The sequence below is a fragment of the Rana temporaria genome, chromosome 11 (assembly GCF_905171775.1).
Source record: "Rana temporaria chromosome 11, aRanTem1.1, whole genome shotgun sequence".
NCBI lineage: Eukaryota > Metazoa > Chordata > Amphibia > Anura > Ranidae > Rana > Rana temporaria.
Genome location: NC_053499.1, coordinates 51,505,843 through 51,524,088, shown reverse-complemented (window position 1 = coordinate 51,524,088; position 18,246 = coordinate 51,505,843). Strand labels below are relative to the sequence as shown.

Genomic DNA, 18,246 nt, shown 5'->3' with positions numbered 1-18,246 from the left:
ACCTGCAGTCCAGGCTGAGTAAAGCCTCAGAGCACATGGCATTACTGTCTGTATTTAACTGCTTGATGGGCTTATTTTGGGCCTGGCTGGTTCACATGTATGTGTTTTGGCGGCCCACATTTGCGCAGGCACAGCAGCCCATTCATTTGAATTTGCCGCCATGCCTGTGTTTCCTGCAAAGAAAAGCGCATGCCTCATGTAATAGGCTGCGCACACGGCACGCCTATGCCCATCAAGCACTGAAATACAGCACTGTCTGTCCATTCTGCTGTCTGCTGTGACTTATCTGCAGTTCCCGCACTGTCAAACTTGCTGCATTTTTAGACGTTTAGGTCACGCTTTTAAAAACACAGTGCGTTTGTGTGTGCAAGAACTGCAGGTAAGTAGCATGGTGCAAAAGCAGAATGGATTTCAAGGCAACTGTATTTTTAAAATGCTGAATGCACCTTTTTTCTGCAGGAAACAAAGGCATGGCAGCCCATTCAAATCAATGGGCTGCTGTACCTGCACAAATGAGGGCCGCCAAAACATACATGTGAACCAGCCAGGCCCAAAATAAGCTGGAGGGGGGCCCAAAAAAAATGTTTGCCCAGGGCCCAAACCATATTAAAGACGGCCCTGGTGCCTAATAGTAGATAAACCATTAAATGCAAGTCTTCATGCAAGCATTTTAAAACACATCTGAATACCAGTGTTTAGGAGAATTCCAGCAGGGTGGAATGCCAATATTTTATTAGACCATGGACTGTTTGTTTTAGTCTGTTTGAAGGAGAAGTAGGGCCAAAGCTCCTTTAACCCTACTTCTCCTGTGGGTCATAGGACTGCACTTAGTTCTGCACTCCTGTAACTCAGATTCAACTGACAGCGAGCTAAGGTCTACTGTCAGATGACATCACTCAGCTGCTCTAGACTCTGGAGGGATCCTGACTTTAATGTCAGCATCTGCCCAGATTCCCAACCAGCAGCTGGCCCAGGCTCTCAGTGAACCACTGAGAGCCTGAGCCAGCCGCTTCTTCCCCCTCCACAGCCCATCGCTCCAGTGAGGTCTGGATGGGAGCAGAGAGCCGGTGACTTCTGTTCACAGAAGATCCAGAACTGAGCAATTAGTGGTATTTGATTGCTCAGTTCTGAATCCACCTAATGCTGCATCCACCTAGGTGAGTATGTATGTTTGTTCTTTTGAAATCCTGCACTTTTCTTTTAATTAAAAGCTAGATGAAAAAAATGAGAGTGGAAATATTTTCATTTTTAACACTCTAAACAAATGACAACTAGAGTCTGATTGTTGCCATGGACACTGCATCAGCCTTTCCCTACTACCAGTTTAAATAAAAAATAAAAATTAGCAATTATGTGACCTGTAGTTGAACATTCTCATGATTTTGGTTATTCTTCACTACAGTATGGAGAGGTGTTCCAGTTTGACTGCCAGGACTGTGTCTGTAGAGAAGGTGGCAGTGGCATCATTTGCCAAGAACATAAATGTCCCATGCTGAAGAATATCAAGTGTGAGCTGGAAGGTTTCTACCCCAAAACCCAGAGAAACCCCAATGATGCTTGCTGTCAGGAGTCTACATGCCGTAAGTTCTGCGTATAATTTATTTCCTGCCTTTCTTTCAAGAAATGTATAGCCTGTCAATGGTATTTCCCCACACTACGTATATTTAAGGTTCATCCAACTAAGATCAATCTATCTCGTACCCCTAGTCTCATTAGTGAGGCATATCTGCTACAGTTTGAAATTACCCAGAGATTTTCGGCTGTATGCAATAATCATCAGTCAATATTTATAGGTACCTAAAGGATATGTTTAGACAGTTGTGGTTATCTCTTCACAGTTACACTTTATCACATATTAGTTTGAATCATAGACAAGGGGACATTCGTTGTCCAGGAAGCCTTCAGAACTGGGGGGTTGTTCCAAAGCCTATTCTCAAGGGCTGCATTAAATCGACACAGTGCAGTAACCTTGTAGAAAGTAGCTGGGATCTTCAAAACATAGTAAAGAAAAGAAGGAAAAGCTTTACAAACCTGGAAATCTGATTAATAATGAATAATCTATCAAGGGAAATGATCCCTGCTCTTTCGCATTAGTTCCAATATGAATATGATTCCCAGTGTTTGATGAAATTAGAACATAAATGTCCTTTAGTAATATTTACTGAGATCATAATTTATTTGACTGACCCTAACTATTGGATATTTGTGTTTCAGAGTGTGACCCCAGTAAATGCACAAATAAATCTCCCAACTGTGGACTTGGATATGAAGCTATCGGTGGAATTCCAGATGGACACTGTTGCCCCATATATCAATGCGGTAAGTTGAAATTGATATTTTATGTCATTTTTGTTGCTTGCAGGGGGTAAAATATTCACATCTTATTTTGCATCTATGCCATCCACATAAAAGGCATTTTTGATTGCACTATTCATATTATTCCCACGTCAATTTGTTTTTAAGCCCCAGACATTAAAATGTACTGTATAAAACATTTTTGACATTTTACAGTAGTCCCTAGAAAAGGAGGTGGTAGTGCATTTGTAACAGAGACCTCTGTTCCACTGACAACTGTCTGAGTGAGGATTTTTTCTTACTTTTTTATTACTTTGGAGATGTTTTGGTAACATTTTTCATGTGACATCCTGAATATGGTTGTAACTTATAACATGTAACATATTTCTATGGGTGAACGTATCCCTTAAGAAAAAAAGGTACATTTATAAAGCACAGCAATGTGCTTTACAAATCTGCTCTCCATTACAAATTGACCCTCTCATTTAAAGAAATTGTAAAGATAAATAAGAATAAAAAATAATAACAAACATGTCTATACTTACTTTCTCTGTAATGGAATTGCACAGAGCGTACGCCGGCACTCCTGTCCCATCCTCTCCGTTCAGTGCCCCCATGGGAATTGGCTTCTTGTGCGTGCTCGCTCCTGAGCCCCACTGCTGCATCCATTGACACAGGCAGCAAGACTTTGCCCTCCCCCAAACCCTTGTCACTGGCTTTGATTGACAGCAGTGGGAGTCAATGGCTCCCGGTGCCCCAGCAAAGCCAGCGACACCCAGAAGTAAGGGGAGAGAAGAACTACAGATGTGTGAGGGCTCAGGTAAGTAAAAGGGGGGATGCTGATGCCTAAACATTTTTTTACTTAGAAAGGTAAAAAAAAATTAGGCTTTAAAACCACTTTAAAGGACTGCTGAAACAGAAAATATATAAATAAAATGTATATTCAGGCATTTCTTTTTAAGTTATAGAATGCTTGGCGAAGGTATAGATCCTTTTCGCAAAATTTTATTGCTATCTCTTTCCCTGCTGGGAGATTAATACATCCGTTTGTCCTGATGATCTCTGTCATTGAGACACACAGTCAGAGGAAATCCAAAAATTCAGAGTTGTCATCAAAGCAATAGATGAGGGAAAATAAGTGAGGACACCAGTTTCTGTAACAAAGTTCCATTCCCTTTGGAGAGGTTTCCTCTCATTTCTTTTACAGTCTCCAGGACAGGAAGAGTAGAGAAATCTCCTCAGTTTCGATAGGGGTTTTAACCCTTCCTTATCTAAAACGAAGAAAAAAAAGTTTTGTCTTCACATACACATTAAATATAGCATGTGATTCTTAAAATAACTGTTGTGTTCTCTTGCAGTCCGGAAGAAAGTCTGTGTACATGGAAGTGCAGAATACTTGGTAAGCTTTTTAAAGAAATGAAACAACCTGGTGATAAATAAAGGCTAAGTTCACTTTGCTACATGTTACATATTTACACCAATGTTTCGGGTGTAACATGTAACATGTTCCTGCTTGTGCCCTGCTCACCCACCTCACCACATTCACTGTTACAGTGGATGGGGAAATCTCTCCCTACACCTGCTGTCACATTTTAAAAATTGTGTAGCTGTGTGGGGCTCCACTTGTACAGCCGATTTATTCATTGACAGAGATCTGTGAATGAAGGAACTACAAGTGCCTTATTCACTGCTGCAGACAGCGCTGATGAGCACCCTCCTAGTTCATCTTAACTTTCTCCAGCATTTTAACAGAAAACCCATACAGAAGTTTGGGCAAGAAACCACAACTACTGGTACACATTTACCATCTGTATATAGTTTGCTTATGCATTCCTTCAAAGGTAATCAGTTTTCAATTAAGCCTCCTTATTTACCTAATTAACCAATACTCCTGGACCAAACTGTATGTATGGAACAGTGTTGTCACCGTGGGACACATGTCCCGGATTGCCCGGGACAGTCCCGCATTTTGCAGGTCTGTTCCGGGCACATTCATTCTAGAACAATACAGTGTCCTGGAATGAAACTCACACAGCCTTACCCAGGGCCAATCTGATGCCCCCAAAAAAGGCCGCCACATTACTGCTTTACTCACTGACAGTACTTGTCCTGGCCAGGAATGCCTGGAGGAGCACAATCCCCACCACCTGCTTGTGATTGGAGAAATCATAAATCCCGCCTCTTGTGTCCAATCACTGTGCTGTGATTCGTTACAGCACAAGCTGATTTTTGGGAAGGGATTGTGTCCCTAAATGGTAGTTTGAAAATGTGGTCACCCTACGTGGGACATGACTACAGAAGACCTCTTCCTCTCCATAACAGAAGAAGCTGGAAATCATGCAGCAGAGACAGAGAGAACAGGAACTTATCAGCTCAAATAATTTTGTTAGAATTTTTGCACTTAAACACCTAAGTCATGGGTGCTCAACCTCCAGCTGTTGCGCAACTACAAGTCCCGTGAGCCATTGCATGGTAGAAGTCATATGTTTTGCTTATTATAGGGCTTTGTGTTAAAGGAGAGCAAAACCCATTGCTGCGGTGAATATCAACAAACTCATTGGTACAAGTCTCATGAGGCATTGCAAGGCTAACAGGTACAAGCATGACTCCCAAAGGCAAAGGCATGGTGAGACTTGTAGATTTGCAAGATCTGGAGAGCCCCAGGTTGAACACCCATGACCTAAATCAAAATGCATTCAGTGGTATATCTAATAAACTAAGGCTATGCATACCCACTGTGAATTTTTAATGGTTCCTAACTAAAAAATCGAAGGATTTGGGCGGAAAAGCTGTTGGCCAAACAGCATCTTCATCCAACCTGATGCAGCTGCTCTTTGGGTATTCTAACAGCTGCTGGTGCCTGTTGTCAGAACACAATATCTGCAGTGGGAGATGCATCTTTCTACACTGAATAACATGGATGGAGGAATCAGTTATGTTTCGCTCAGCCCACAGGCTGAACAAAAAAATCTATTTGTATATGTAGATAGCATATCATTGGAATTCATTGTTACGGTTTACACAATTTTAGCACAAATTAAAGTGTTACTAAACTCAGTAATATGAAAATAATTCACCTGCCCCCCACAGTGCTCACAGCTTAAAAATCTTCTTTTTATATTAAAATATTTCCACTATATACCTTTTTTGATTATCTGTATACCACAGTTACATTCAGGTAGGAGGAGATGTGTGATGTCAATATCATTTGACCTGGCTCGCTCTGAGAATAAGTAAATGTTCTCTCCAGCATAAAAGACGCAACTGAGCATGTGCAGGTCGGCTACCCTGCCTGTTTTAGCTGGGCTTCCCCAGATAGACAGTGCAGGAGGGGAAGGATCTATGCATACAGCCTTTTTACACAATGCAGAGGATTAACCCCTTAAGTTCCACAGTGAGTATAACAAGCATGCTATGCTGCATATACAGATTGATTTTACTGTTGTGGATTTAGTAACACTTTAATCAATATTGCAGCATAATGTATTTGGCATCCATTGTAGAATCCAGTAAGTCACTAATGGGGGGGGGGGGGTTAATAAATGACCAGGAGGAAAAGCTTAAAGTGGGTACCACCATTTTGGTAATATCCACCAATAGCCTGTATAACAAGGAGAACGTAAGGAAAAGTTTGTAGATTTACACGTTCTAAGAAGAGTTTCACTTTACTGCATACAATTTTACGTTATATTACCCATATATTGTACTTTTATTGATATGGTGTTCTCTCTCTACAGCCCGGCGCTCCAGTGCTCTCTGACATGTGCCAGACCTGCGTGTGCGCAGAGAATGCCACTGCAGTTGCAGGAGTTGAGATAAAATGCACAGCAGTGTCTTGCAGTAAATCATGCCCACTGGTAAGTAGAGTATTTTACCCTTTATACAATATAACATACCCTGGACTGTCTTGTGTGGGTTATGATTTTTATAAACATGTCTGTGTGAAATATTAACAAATCATATGTTTCGCTTATTGTAGGGCTTTGAGTTGAAGACGAGCACAACCGATTGCTGCGGTGATTGTGAACAAACTCATTGCGTCGTCGAAGATAATAATAATTTGATTCTGTTGAAGGTATATAACTCTTAATATTGTCTAATTTTATTTTCCAATCATAGGTGTGCGCAGCCTAATGCATTATGGTGTGCACCCTTAAGCTCAAACATACATGCGTGTATGCATGTATCTACATATATATGACCCTGGCACATTGATCTCCCTGCTGCCACAGTGAAAGAGAAGAGCATAAACACTTTTCTTAGGGCAAAGCCAGTAAAAGGGAGATCTTTTCCATGTTCCTGCTACACTGAGCAATAACACTAATGCGCATGGGGTGATTAGGGTGTGCCTGGGCACTTTAAAACCACTCACACTGACCCAGGGAACAAATAAGTATTTATTTCCTATGATCGCAATCTCCATCTAGTGGTCATAATGTGGTATTTTCCTAGTTCATGCTATTCCTATGCATGACGAACACGCAGTAATGAAAGCAAATATCAATTTTGCAGGCATTTTCAGAATAAATGTACATGTAATTTTACAGGATGTATAGCCCTTGCATTTTATTTTTCTTATATGCACCTCATTGTGTTATGAGAAATAATTTTCAGGTGTGGTAGGCTTCTCAGAGTGTTTCAAATACTGTATATACAGTACTTGTTCCTTATAGCTTTTGAGGTTTACGGCTCCTTTATACTGTTATTATCCTGGAATATTTGATGATAGTATTGCTAAACCATAATTCCATGTTTTTCAGCCTCAGGAATCATTGCGTGCACAAGATGACAACTGTACATTCTACACCTGCACTCAAATCAAAACAAGTTTCATTTCATCCACCTCACATATTAGTTGCCCATCCTTTAAAGAAGAAGATTGTGAACCTGTAAGTAGCGTGAAAAGTCTTGCTAGAGCTGAACAATGACACTTATTTTAACGCACAGTCAGGGCAGAATATACAGTGAAGCCTTACTCTGCTGCAGCCTCTCTCTCCTCTCCATTGATCCACTGCAACCTTCTCCTTCTTTGTTGGGAAAGGACTTGCCTATGAACAAATGTAAACAGTAGTAATGCTTAACTGTGATTGGCCATCACAGTGATCTGAAGGCTCAGCACCACTCTGATTGGCTCTGTGCCTTTCATCTATGATATCTGCTGTCTAATGATGGCAGATTATTATAGGAAAGAGTAAAGAAAGGACATTTTTAAACCTCCAGTGCAAGAAAAAGCTCCCCCTAATGGCTGTTTTAGGACATAGGCCCTTATACACATGGTTACCATACTAACATCAACAAAGTAACAAGCAACATTAGAGGGAAAACATACCATATTCCCAAACTATGGGAGTCTTCACTTGGCTTGAGTCCAATAAATAACAAGTCTATTTTATGTGGTGGTTGCATTCAACAACCCATCACCCAACTACAATTTTACAATTGAGTTTAGTTTATTTTTGCACAATCAAGAACCTAACCCTTTTCCTAACTTTCCAACCCACTATTACATCAGGTTCTAAGCCTGATGGGAGGCAGGAGAGTGGGACAACTTCTCATGGACACGTGTTGCCTTTTGGTCCCTCGTCATCCTACAATTAGGCCTCTTTCACAAGGGACGGATCCGTGATGATCCACGTCGTGAACCTCTGCTTGCTCAGCGAGGATCGCTCCGCTGATCCCTGCTGAGCCGCCGCATGACAGGGCAGTCCCTGCACACTGTTCAGGGACCACCCTGTCAGATCTCCGCTCTCCCCCTTATGGGGGGATCGGATGAACACGGACCATCTGTCCGTGTTTACTCGATCCGATCCGCAGACGGATGGAAAAATAGGGTTTTCCTCCATCTGCAGAATCGGAGGATTGCAGACCCGGGTGAGATTTGGTGTCAGCGGATGTTCATCTGCTGACACCCACAATCTCATAGGGATCAATGTATGTCCCTTTTTCATCCGTACACAGATGGATGAAAAAGCGGACATACGGTCTGCCCGTGTGAAAGAGCCCTAACTCTACTTCTTCCCTTTATTGGTCCCTACTCAGGGCCGTCTTGCCTGCTTTAAGTCCACCTCACCATTACTCTCTGATTTTACATTACCTACTAGTGGATTGCTCCTAAGGCCTTGAACACAGGCTTCACCTTGTATAAGGTCAGTGTGTACAGCAAGATTTTTTTGCAAAGCTGGTTCTAAAGCTCAATTTTTTTTACCTTAATGCATTCCTTTCATTAAGGTAAAAAATGTGTAGGCATCAGTATCCCCCCTCACCCCCCCTCTTTTACTTACCTGAGCCCTCATTCGATCCAGCACTGTGCATGTCTGGAGATCTTCACGCCCCTCACTTCCGGGTCTTGCTGGCTTTGCTGGACATTGGCTCCCAGTGCTGTCAATCAAAGCCAGTAACATGGAGGGCTGAGTCCTGCTTTCTGTCTCAATGGATGCAGCAGCGGGGCTCGGGAGCAAGAATGCATTAGTGCCCCCATGGGATGCTGCTTCCCATGTGGGGATTGGACAGAGAACAGGAGCCTGGAGCATCGGCGGGGGACCCAAGAATAGGAGGTTCATGACCGCCCTTTGCAATTCCATTGCTCGAAGCAGGCAAGTATAGACATGTTTACAAATGCTTTAATCTTCACGTTTCAATTAGGGCTGAAACTTTTTGAAAATGTGCCAGCAGCATGACAGCCAGCACTCCTATTAGGATCTTACTTTAATATCCCCAAACTAAAGATAAAAGCTTCAAGAAAGCTGCAAAACTATTAAAGATTTTCTGAAAGCTTTGCAAATACTTGTAAAGGCTTGCTGTACACATTTCTGTTATGCAAGATGACGCCTGTGTATTCATGACCTAATGACTTTTTTTCTGCAATCTCTAGGAATGCTGAAAAAGTACTACCCACCCAGATGACAATGGGGGTTATATGTTTATGTTATTGGAATGCCTTTTTGAATACATTGTATGTTATTTATTTTTATAGGGCACAATTCAAGTTTTACCTGATGGCTGCTGTAAGATATGTAAGTACCTATTCAATTATTCTAAATGCATAGAAATAGCCGTTTAAAGTACAACTTAAGGCAGAATCGCACAGGAATGTGCTGTGTGTTCCTGTGTTATTCGCATTTGGTTCTGTGCGGTACAGTTTCAGCCCATTTATGATTCAGAGTCACATTGCACCAAAAGTAGTGCATGCCCTACTTTGAGAAACACTCTCCACCAGATTGCATGGCACTTTTGTATCATCTGATCTGATCCGGGCAAATGTATTGCATTTGCAACCACTGCCGATCACAAATGGACTGTGTTGTAAATCACAGTGCGTTCTTGTGTGATTCCTATGAGGACATGGTACAATCTGGCCCTCAGAGTGTAAAGAGATTAGAACACCTATAGACAATTGTAGACTGCAGTATATCCTCCAACAGCAAAAAAAAAGAAAAAACGAATTACATTGTGTAAATTGCAGAGGTTGCTATTTTTTAAGCCTCAAGCCTGCATGTGAGAGTGACATAGAGAGGAGTACTGGATTTCTGGACACTTATTATTAACTACCTGGAGCTGGGACACATTGCTTGGTGCATCATGGCGGCCATACATCTCCTCCCTCCTCCTTCTCCATGCTCCTCATAGGCAATTAGGATGGCTTCTCCTTCTGGACAATGGGGAAAGGGGTCTCACGACCCACTTCCTGATTAGCCGGGAGGAGAATCAGTGTGACAATAGTGTGACAATAGCCACTATTCATTCGCTATTGTCACACAACTGGGTGGGCTCAGGGCCTCTGGCTCTAATCACATGCTTAAAAAACAAAAACAAACATTGGAATCCATGCATCCGGCACCCTGAATATAGATTAGAGGACGGATGCATGGATGGGGGGCGGAGCCCCTGTGCCCTTAATGGTCAGGCCGCCACTGCCCTCATGGCTGCCTCTTAACTCATGCTTTTTTATACTGTTTTATGTGTCACTATATCTGTGCACCTATTAAGCACCCTCTTGCTTGCTCCAGCTACTAAGATTGCTCACCTCTTAACTTTAGCAATATATGTCTATGTGCTTAAGCATTCCTTCAAGTGCAACATGGACTGCAACAAGTGCATTTTGATTCAGATATAACTGGAGCTTTGATTTAATAGGGATGATTCTAGCTACATATATTTATTTTGATTTCCAGGCTGCACATTTATGCTAAAGCAGATCGTTTTAGGTGCACACAGTGGGTAGTCAAAACAACCATCACTTTTGGCTTTGATTGTTAACAATACCTTACAAGCCATTAGGCCAAGGGAGGCTGTCTGACATAGCTAGTGTGGTTCAGGTGTTTGTCTGGATGTAGACATAGTAATCACATCATAGGGAATAAATCTGATTGGTTCCCAATTATAAACGTGGCTGCGTTACTACAGACCAGTAACATGTTACACCTGTATATAGGGTGTAAGATGTGGCTGTGCTGCAGTCTCTCCCCGATCCCCCGCTGTGACAGTAGACAGGGCATCCTCTCCCTGCACCCACTGTCACAATTTTAAAAAACAGCATGACTGTGCAGGGCTCCTCCCACACAGCTGCATCATTCATTCAAAGAGTTCTGTAAATGAATGAACTACAAATTCTGTTTGCCAGCACAGCAGGTGACATGTAATTCTCAATGAACTGTGAAGGCACTAATGACGGCTCTTATAGTTCATTGATTCTTCCGTCAATTCAGTAACTGTCTGGCCATATGGGAGGAATGGGCAAACAGCTATACTGAGTGTCTGCAGGAGCCTAGCACTGCACCTGTAATCCCCTGTTTGTGAGTGCAATGCTTTACAGGCTCCAATGTAAAAAATATATATATCAATAAATGCACATTTATTACCTACAAAATAATGTGCATTTTTTATTCTTTTTTTTTTTTACAGGAGGTAAACTTATCATTTAATGATTAGTTTTACTGTTCCAGGTGATATTTTCCACAATCACAGGCAAAAAAGCATTCTCATAACTAAAAATAATGATATATATGGCAAATAACATTTTATTTTATCTTTGTATTTTGATGCTGTTGTTTTATGTCCTAGAATGACTCTAAATAATATGTGATATTTTTAATCATTCAGGTATTGAAAAGAGCAAATCTTGTGAGCTGCACGTAGAACATAACTACATGACTTTCAATAACTGCCGATCAATAGATTTTGTGAAGATAACGCGGTGTGAAGGGACCTGCAACACCTATTCAATGTAAGATCTTAATTCTACTAAATTGTCAATTTGTATATATTTAAATGAAAATGACTCTCCTCCTAAAATATAAATGCCAGCAAAAGCTTTTCCAGCAAAGAGGCAAATACATACTTACCTTTCCCAAGGCGTGTGTCACTCTTCAGAAACCAACACTTCTGAGAGTATTGATATCCTGATACCCAACTGTGTTCAAACCGCTGGTCCCTAAGTTGTGATGTAGAGGATGGCAGAAGAAATCATTGAGAGTTACATTGGACCAGGGGATTGACACTCAGAAGTGCCAGCATCTCTACAGACTTTCAAGGACAATTCTACTCCTGCAAAGAGGAATGTTTTCTAAACCAAAAATCAAAGCTTGAGCTTGGAAGAAAGACATAACCAGAAGTGCAGGAATTAAAAAGAAAAAAAAAGCATCCTTACTCACTTATGTAGATGCAGCATCGATCCAATGATGCATCCATCCACCGCCAACTCGACACCAAGAATTGAGTAATCAAAGATCGCTGATTGCTCAGTTCTCGAGTCCATTCTAAGTACAGATATTCAGTCACCAGCTCTCTGCTCTGCCCATCCAATGCTCACTGAAGCTCCCGGCTGTGGAAGGGTTTGGAAACTGCTTGCTTAGGCTCTCAGTGGTGCATTATTGTGGGGATCCATGCAGAGCCTGGACCAGCTCTGTGACGTCAGCTAAATCTGGGTCATGGGAGTGCAGAACTAAGTGCACTCCTGTGACCCACAGGAGAAGTATGGGCAAAAGAGCTTTGGCTATACTTCTCCTTTAACAGTCTTCATGTTGTATAGTGACGGTTGAAACACATTGTTTTCCTCGTCGAGTTCCTTGTTAGGCTGTCGAGGAACTCGACAAGGCAAGTTTCTCCATTCCCGTCGAGGAAAAAGAAGACATGCTCTCTTTTTGGCTCGACAGGATCCTTGACAGTTTCCTCGTCGAAAAATGTACACACGACCGGTTTCCTCGGCAAAAAAAAAATCCCAGCAAGTTTCTTGCTGGTTTTTGCCTAGAAACTCGGTCGTGTGTACGAGGCCTGAGACTTGCTAGCCACACTAGGCACACATGGCAAAGAAAACTACTAACGTTCTCTATGCTTGCAGATTTTAGAGTGTTAGTCGTCTAATAATACACCTTGTGAACTGTTATTGAAATCAACAGGTAAAGACTGATTACAACTGTTAACTAAACATGCCATGAGTCGATTACTCTTTCTGAGCTAAGTATTCGATTAAAGTAAACCAACTTAAAATTTCTGACAGCCAAGTCAGCTAGTTGGAGCTGGAGAATGACAGGACTCAAAAGTACGATGTTTGGGACTTTAGGCCAGAAGACTTGCGGGGTGAGGGCAATAAGACATATGACCTTCATGTGTAACACACACCAAACGTGCTACACTCTAACCTACTTATTGCCTTCTCCTGGGAAATTCTCTTCCGCGTTACTCTTAAACAGTCCATGTTATGGTGATTTTCAAAAATATCTTACAATTTATTTTTAAAAAAATAGTCATAATAGGGAAATTCCAAATGAAAAAGCAAATCTATTAGCCAGGATTTTTCAGCTTACTGCCTACAGTAGAACACTTTATGGGGTATGCCAAAATAGAGGGAAAATTGTCACCCAATCCATATGGAATGATTAATAAATTGTGCAGAATGGGTGTTTGGGCATCAGATATACAATGGACATAAAGAGGTTAATTTACCTAAACTGTGCAAAATCTGGTGCAACTGTGCATGGCAGCTAATCAGCTTCTAACATTAGTTTAATTGATTAAGGTTTGACAAAAAAAAAAATTGGAAGCTGATTGGTCTCTATGCAGAGCTGCACCGGATTTTTCACTCTCCACTTTTAGTAAATCAACTTTACAGTGTCTCTTTTCACATTGAATGGCAAATGCGAAAACCAACTTTAGTGAAAATGCATAGAAACTGTGGGGGAGATTTACTAAACCTGGTGCATACAGTTAGAATCTGGTGCAGCTCTGCATAGTAACCAATCAGCTTCTATGTTTTATTGTGAAAGCTTAAACATTCAGAAGTTAGAAGCTGATGCACAACTGCACCAGATTCTGTGTGCACCAGTTTTAGTAAATCTCCCCCTATATGTCTTGTCTTTCGTCCCTTTAGCAGCATTTAAACTTTAAAGGGTCGTGAAATTCTATTGGAACTCTAGTAGAATGTATACAATATTTAAACATTATTTTAAATATACAATATTTAAAGCTGATTTCTAGGCAAACAGGCAAAAACATAGATGACATGCATATAAGGAAATTCCTGAGATTTACACAGCTCTGTTACACAGCACATACATGTCTGACAGGGCTGGAGACCTGATGCAGATGGTAACACTTACACATCTCCAGAGGCGGCTCTCTAATTAGGCAAATTAGGCGGTCGCCTAAGGCCTAGAACTCACAGGGCCTCACGGATGCCTAATTTGCCTGTGATCAGTACTAATGTCAGCATCATTGGATCTCTCTATTACCCCTCTCTCTTTCTCACCTCCCCCTCTTGCATTGGCTGAATATGTCTGATGGGTGAGGAGGGTGCCCTGGAAGTGGTGCTGATCACCCGTGCATTTTCTGCAGCCATGTTTCTCGCTTGAATTATTTTCCCATCATGGGCGAGAGTGGGGCCTCATGTCTAAGTTTTGCCTAAGGCCTCACAAAGTCTAGAGCCACCTCTGCACATCTCCTTCCCACAACCACCCTGTGACTGGACAGTGAAAGGAGAAGTAGAACACTGATGAACACATCTTCATGACTCTCTCTTCTTATGAGCATTAACCTTGAACTGCAGCACAAATGATAAGCCCCTTGTGCTGCTACCCCTTTGCCCTAGTCTGAGCTCTGTTTTACAGCAAGCTGCGGGAGACTAATACCAAACCAAATATCAGGTAACTACACGGCTTGCATTTAAAAAATACATGCTATGATGTATTAATGAGTACAGGGATGTATTCATCAGTTTCTTTTATATCTACTTTTAATTCATCATTAGAAAAGCTAGTAAAGAGTGGATATATAAAATGTGTACTCATTCCATGGTTTTATAAAGATATGTGCATAAAATGTAAACTTCTCAAAGATGATCGCCTCAGAGAAATGCATAGCCTGCTCACCTTATCGTGTACAGCAATGCTAAACATGTCCACATAACTTATGTAGAATGGTCATACTCAACTCTATCAATTTCCATCCATCTTCCAGGTACTCAGCAGCTGCCAAAGAAATGTCACATAAGTGTTCCTGTTGCCAGGACGTGCAGACCGCCAATAAACATGTGACGCTGAGGTGCGATGATGGAAGTCTAGTGGATCATGAATATGTTGAAGTGCAAGACTGTAACTGTGTCAGCACTGCGTGTGGATTGCCCCCGACATTGGAAGAACATTCACCTGTCAAAGCTCGCCGCTCCATACGGCAAAGCAGACAAACCTTAACTTAAATAACCTATACACAGGCAAATGTAACTTAACTGTACTGCCATATCTATAATTTTCCTGTATGTAAACTGAATGTGTTTGTCTTTCCTCTTTAAGAATAAAGCACTTATATTAAAGGATGGTCTTCTGTTTGATTTTTTCTTAAATGTATGCTAAAATTATTAGAACTAGTTCTAACATGTTATAAATAAAAATTTTGGATTTGATTGTCACCTTCCTATGTAATAAAGAGGGTAGGATTTCCCCTTTCCTCAGCCCCTTACACCCAGTTCACACAGGGGCAACCTGACTTACAGCGCGACTTTGCAAGGCGACTTCAGCGCGACTTTGACAGGCAATTTTGCCTGTTGGCAATCACAGAATAATCAGCTCTGAGGGAGGGAGGGGTTTGCCTGAGTAAACTATTATATTTTCCTGTAAAGTTGCTTTAGTTAACCTCCCTGGCGGTATGATTATTTCAGGTTTTAGGTGCTGAAAGCGGTACCATTATTTTGCATGGAAATCTGGCGTTTTATAATGTAGGCCTGCAATTCTTAGGAATAACTCACTTAAATCTGTCCAAACAAGAGTCTAGTAGACATCCGGGTATGATAAAGTTTGAAAAACAAAATCATAAATTATAATATAATAAATAACTATAAATAATTATAACAAATAATAATGTAATTATAATAAAAATTATTCAATAATGTAATCAAATCAAAAACACTTAAATTTGCTCAGTTGAAGAATCGTCGATGTCATTACTTTTATTGTTTAATGACGAATTTTCCCACAAATCGCCATCGCTCAATTCTGCAAGTGATTCAAATTTATTATCACTGTTTTCTAGCTGGTCTAAAACCACTTTTGATGTAAAGGGACACTTTTTGGTTGCTATGGACAATCTCCAGTTTGCAGGCAGAAAGAACAGCATTTATAATATAAAAGAGCATGTAGGACACTGGGCAGACCACTAGGGACAAAGGGGGTGTGTATTTATTTCATACAGTACTGTAATCTATAAGATTACAGTATACTGTATGTATTGTGTGTATTTACTTTTTTGAATTTGGCACCGATCTCCGCCCCCGTGCGTCGTAACGTCGCAGGGAACGGAGCTCGGCGGCACTCGGCACTGTGTGAATCAAGCGAGGAGACAGCTCGATCACACAGCGGGGAGGCATCACAGGATCCAGGGACAAGGTAAGTAACCTCTGCCTGTGGATACTGCGATGTGATCCCGAGTCTGGCTCGGGGTTACTGATATTGGTGCTGAAATTCCACCCCGAGCCAGACTCGGGAATACCGCTGAGGAGGTTAAGAGAGTGATCCGACTTTGGAGGCAACTTCCATTGAAATCTATGGGTAGATGCCTACAGGGCCGGACTGGGAATAAAAACCAGCCCTGGAAAAAATTTCATACCAGCCCCACAGCATTTTTATACCAGCGTAACAACACAGCGTCATTATTTTCTTGTTCATGAAAGGGAAAACCATACAGTACATTTTAAAGCACATTTGAAGAGTGTATTATATATAGATAAGACAGATATGAAAGCACAGAGGGCTTTATATCTATAAACGCAAATTCCAGGTAAAAGTGGTCAATCATCAAGGGGAACCCCAGGAACTCAGAATGTTGGGGGGGGGGGTCACCTTCCGCAGAAAGAATACGGTAAGGGTAGTGGGTTACTGATATAAGGGGGAAACCTTTATATCAGTGCCCCCTTACATTATCGTATTCACTTCCCCTTTACATCAGTGACCCCCCCCCTCAGACTGGCCTAGCGGTGCTGTCACAACTTCCTCTCAGGTGCACCATGCAGGGCTCAGTCAGTCGGCTCCAGCTTGGTGGCTCTAGTTTTATCCTATATAGTCTCCTCTCCACAGCCCACAGACATCTGACTTCTCCCATGACCCCCATCCCAGCGATGCTCCCACTCTTGACTCCTCTCCAGACTCCCTCAGAGACTGCAGACATGATACAGGAGATGTTTAGAGGCTGCAGACATGATACAAGAGCTCAATACAGCCTCATCAGTGCCCATCAAATGCAGCCTCACTGTACCCATCAAATGCAGCCTCACTGTGCCCATCATTGCAGTCTCACTGTGCCCATCATTGCAGCTTTACTGTGCCCATCAAATGCAGCCTCACTGTGCCCATTAAATGCAGTCTCATTGCCCCCATTATTGCAGCCCCTCCTGTGGCCCATGTCCCAGTCTGCAGTCCCTGTCTGTGGGAAGGTGTGTTGTTGATGCTTGGTTCGGTACTTTCCATGCCAGCCGGATATCCATGATCGCCATCAGCATGCAGGGTCTGTTCTCGTCTTGGATGGGGACAGTGCTCCTTCCAGAGGATCTGTTTGTTGTGAGATGGAGTGGTCCCTGGCCACCTGCACCTTCAGCTGTCCTCATTTTCTGCCCTCAGTAAGCCTGTCCTTTGATCCTGGGGAAGTGAGAGCACTGGATGGGAGCTGGAGAGAAGGGGGGCAAAGAGCAGGGGGGAGTGGAGATCACAGGGGTGGGGAGCGGAGAGTGCTGGTGGGCTTAAGAGCACTGGGGGGAGCCAAAAAGAACAGGGGTGGAGAGCACTGGGGGGCTGGAGAGCGATGGGTGGAGCTTGAGAGCACGGGGGGGGGACAGAAAGAACAGGGGTGGGGAGCACTGGGGGGAGAACAGGGGCAGAGAGCACATGGGGGTAGGGAGAACAGGGGTGGAGAGCACTGGGGGGTGGGGGGAACAGGGGTGGAGAGCACTGGGGGGGTGGGGGGAACAGGGGTGGAAAGCAGAACAGGGGTGGAGAGCACTGGGGGGAGAACAAGGGTGGAGAGCACTGGGGGGGTGAACAAGGGTGAAGGGCACTGGGGGGAGAACAGGGGTGGAGAGCACTGGGGGGGGGGAGAACAGGGGTGGAGAGCACTGGGGGGGGGAGAACAGGGGCGGAGAGCACAGGGGGGTAGGGAGAACAGGGGTGGAGAACACTGGGGGGGGTGGGGAGAACATGGTTGGAGAGCAAGACAGGGGTGGAAAGCACTGGGGGAGAACAGGGGTGGAGAGCACTGGGGGAGAACAGGGGTGGAGAGCACTGTGGGGGGCAGGGGTGGAGAGCACTGGGGGGAGGACAGGGGTGGAGAGCACTGGGGGGGGAGAACGGGGGGGCAGGGGTGGAGAGCACTGGGGGGGGACAGGGGTGGAGAGCACTGGGGGGCAGGGGTGGATAAGCACTGTGGGGGGGAACAGGGGTGGATAGCACTGGGGGGGGACAGGGGTGGATGAGCACT

General features: G+C 43.0%; 1 protein-coding gene across 1 annotated transcript in view; it reads left to right on the top strand.

Annotated features, from left to right (window-relative positions):
- LOC120916797 (mucin-2-like) overlaps nt 1-15,097 on the top strand; it is a 107,363-nt gene extending 92,266 nt beyond the window's left edge. Inside the window, exons 46-54 of the mRNA XM_040327735.1 lie at nt 1,403-1,580; nt 2,215-2,319; nt 3,654-3,694; nt 6,033-6,152; nt 6,275-6,370; nt 7,056-7,184; nt 9,269-9,308; nt 11,395-11,518; nt 14,746-15,097. Coding sequence (XP_040183669.1) covers nt 1,403-1,580; nt 2,215-2,319; nt 3,654-3,694; nt 6,033-6,152; nt 6,275-6,370; nt 7,056-7,184; nt 9,269-9,308; nt 11,395-11,518; nt 14,746-14,983 — 1,071 coding nt within the window. The 3' untranslated portion in view covers nt 14,984-15,097. The remainder of the gene's footprint in view (nt 1-1,402; nt 1,581-2,214; nt 2,320-3,653; nt 3,695-6,032; nt 6,153-6,274; nt 6,371-7,055; nt 7,185-9,268; nt 9,309-11,394; nt 11,519-14,745) is intronic.
- The last annotated feature ends 3,149 nt before the right edge of the window (nt 15,098-18,246 follow it).